Source organism: Poecilia latipinna, unplaced genomic scaffold, assembly GCF_001443285.1.
Source record: "Poecilia latipinna isolate Pla-1442-1.1 unplaced genomic scaffold, P_latipinna-1.0 Scaffold325, whole genome shotgun sequence".
In the NCBI taxonomy this organism is placed as follows: Eukaryota; Metazoa; Chordata; class Actinopteri; order Cyprinodontiformes; family Poeciliidae; genus Poecilia; species Poecilia latipinna.
In genome coordinates, this window is record NW_015112941.1 from 77,495 (window position 1) to 80,060 (window position 2,566).

Below are 2,566 nucleotides of genomic sequence, written 5' to 3' on the forward strand. Positions count from 1 at the left end.
TTTTTTTTTTTTTTTTTAAAAAAAAAAAAAAAAAAAAAAAAAAAAAGTGTTTGTAAATTTCCTGATTTATTTCTTCTCCCATTAGGGTAGTAAATTTTTTTTTTTTAAATGATGGATATAACTGCTGCAACAATGTTGAGTTTATACTCCAGACTACAATCTGTGTACTGATGATTGATGATGATGTCCACACACTGATATTGGTTCATTCCAAACAAGGAACAAGGCCATCTCTACACCTCTTTAAAAGGGCAACATTCCAGATTTCTTTCTTACAGCAAATTAAGAAATTGTTAATATACTAGTTTTTCTAATGCAGAATGTGGCATAAGCATAAAAGTTGATCAAGTGAGGTTGGCAGACAGATCGCATGGAGACTGGGAAACGGAAGAAGTGAAGCTGGGGAAAAAGCGAGAGGATCGCAATTTTATTGACGTAAGTTCACAAAAAGAATAAATAAAAGCCAATTAACTGCATGATCGAATATGAAATTCATTTATCTGACATATATTTCACATCCACCTGTAAACTGGAACATGGACCTAAGAGCTGCTAGATCAATTAGGTGATTAACATAACCTGAAACTTTTTAGTAAAAGATATGTTTTAAAAGAAAAAGAAACAGCTTAGTGGAGTTTGGAGAATTCCACTAAGCTTTAGTGGCCTTTATTTTTTCTAAACAGTAGGTTTAATAAGTCCCCAAGAAATAGCTAGCAACAATTTAAGTAAAAACAAGCTTATAAGCTACCTAACTAACTTGAATCTAGCTCCCTTGCTGTAGTAAAAATTTAGTCTTATGAGTTTAAATAGTGTTCTCTTACTTAAGAGTTACTAAAAGGGAAGCCATACAGCGCTACAATAAAACAAATCACATTTTAATCAAAGTAATGCAATGCAGACTGTGTTTATTTTTTTTGTTCCCTTTGTTCCTGTGTTACTGTGTCTTTTGTGCTCACCTCAGGTGTCTCTAAGGATCAGATATACCAACCCATTCATCACATTACTCTTGCCCACTATCTTGATCATGGTGGCCGATATAGTCAGCGGTGCTCTGCCACTGCAAGGTGGTGAGCGCAACTCTTTCAAGGTTACCTTGGTGCTCAGCTTCACCATGTTCCTGAACATTCTCACCAACGTGCTTCCTGGAGACAGCAAGTGCAGCCCAGTCATCCGTGAGTCACGGGGCACACAAAAACAAACCAACTTGTTATGTGCAAAGCGATGAGACAATAAAAAAAAAGGAAAATATAAATCAGCAGCACAAATAACTACAACCATCTTTATGTTGCACAGGAATCCATTTCTGTGTTTGCCAAGTCCTGATGGTGATAAGCATGTTGGTATCCATGTTGTTGACAAGAGTGTCTCAAGATGGGCTGGATTTTTTCACCTCTTTCTTTAAAAGGTCTGTCCCTCAAAATGCAGAAGACAACAAAGAAAACGAGGATGCAGGTGAGTGAGGCTTTGTTGTCAAGGAAACGTACTGATAGTGAAGAGGGTTTTTTTTTTTTTTTTTTAACGGAGTGACAGACTGTCTAATTTTGATCTCTGCAGAGACCAAAGGCGTCATCAGTGTCGTTCAGCAAGGTCTTTCTGAGGACTCTAAAATGCTCCAGAAGATGGTCAGATTCATAGAGGCTGTTGACACCAAACAGGCAGAAAGGGAACGTCATCAGAAACTTGCAGATAAACTGGACAAAATCTTTTTCTGGTTGTATCTTATTTTTAGCTCTGGATATGTTGTTGCCATGACTTATGTTATGGTACAGTACACATGCGACATTGATCATTTTGACTTTTGGAACTAATGCAACATAGAAGACAATGACTAATTAACCCATGTGATCCTACTAGAATATGTGTGTATAGACAATAGATAGACAATAATGATTGTGAAGCCACAGAGACCAGAGATGCAACTATACATTTCTTGTGTTATTCTTTATTTTCTCTGTTAAATAAAACAAATATGTTCCCTACATTTTGATCTATGAGATTTGTTCACATATTGTGAAAATTCACTTACTGCACATTTTATCATTCGCAGCAGATTAATGTGGCATTCAACAAATGTCTTAAACAAACATAAATTGGACTTTTTGCATAAACATTAAAAGTTGTATTCAGAAATATTCAGACTAAAGTACCGGCAAGAAAACAATAATGTTTGTTGCCACCTTGTGGCCAAACATTCACCTGGAGACGAAGTAGTGTTCTCGTCACTCTTGTCCTAAATTATTTTTTTTCCAATTACATTAACAGTACTTAGTTGAAATATTCTACATCACAAGGATATCAATACATATTTGGACAATATTTTGGACCAGAGGAAACAATAGAATTTTCACGATTTATTTTTAATGCACACAACACCTTCTCAGAAATGCTAGTAAATGGCCATTTCATTTTACACATAAACAAACCATAGTGTAATTTATAACAAACAACAACAAACCTTCGGACACAAAAATGCAGCTTAGTCAAAGTAACGAAAGTACCAGAGGTTGGTTATATGTGTGAACTTTCTCCAACATTTTATACGTCCACAAGCTTACAAAAGTTGTGT

General features: G+C 35.5%; 1 protein-coding gene across 1 annotated transcript in view; it reads left to right on the top strand.

Annotated features, from left to right (window-relative positions):
• The window catches only part of LOC106949102 (zinc-activated ligand-gated ion channel-like), an 8,933-nt gene extending 6,367 nt beyond the window's left edge, over positions 1 to 2,566 (top strand). The window contains exons 6-9 of the mRNA XM_015035133.1: positions 320 to 435; positions 962 to 1,172; positions 1,294 to 1,452; positions 1,555 to 2,566. Of these exons, the coding sequence (XP_014890619.1) occupies positions 320 to 435; positions 962 to 1,172; positions 1,294 to 1,452; positions 1,555 to 1,808 (740 nt within the window). The 3' untranslated portion in view covers positions 1,809 to 2,566. The remainder of the gene's footprint in view (positions 1 to 319; positions 436 to 961; positions 1,173 to 1,293; positions 1,453 to 1,554) is intronic.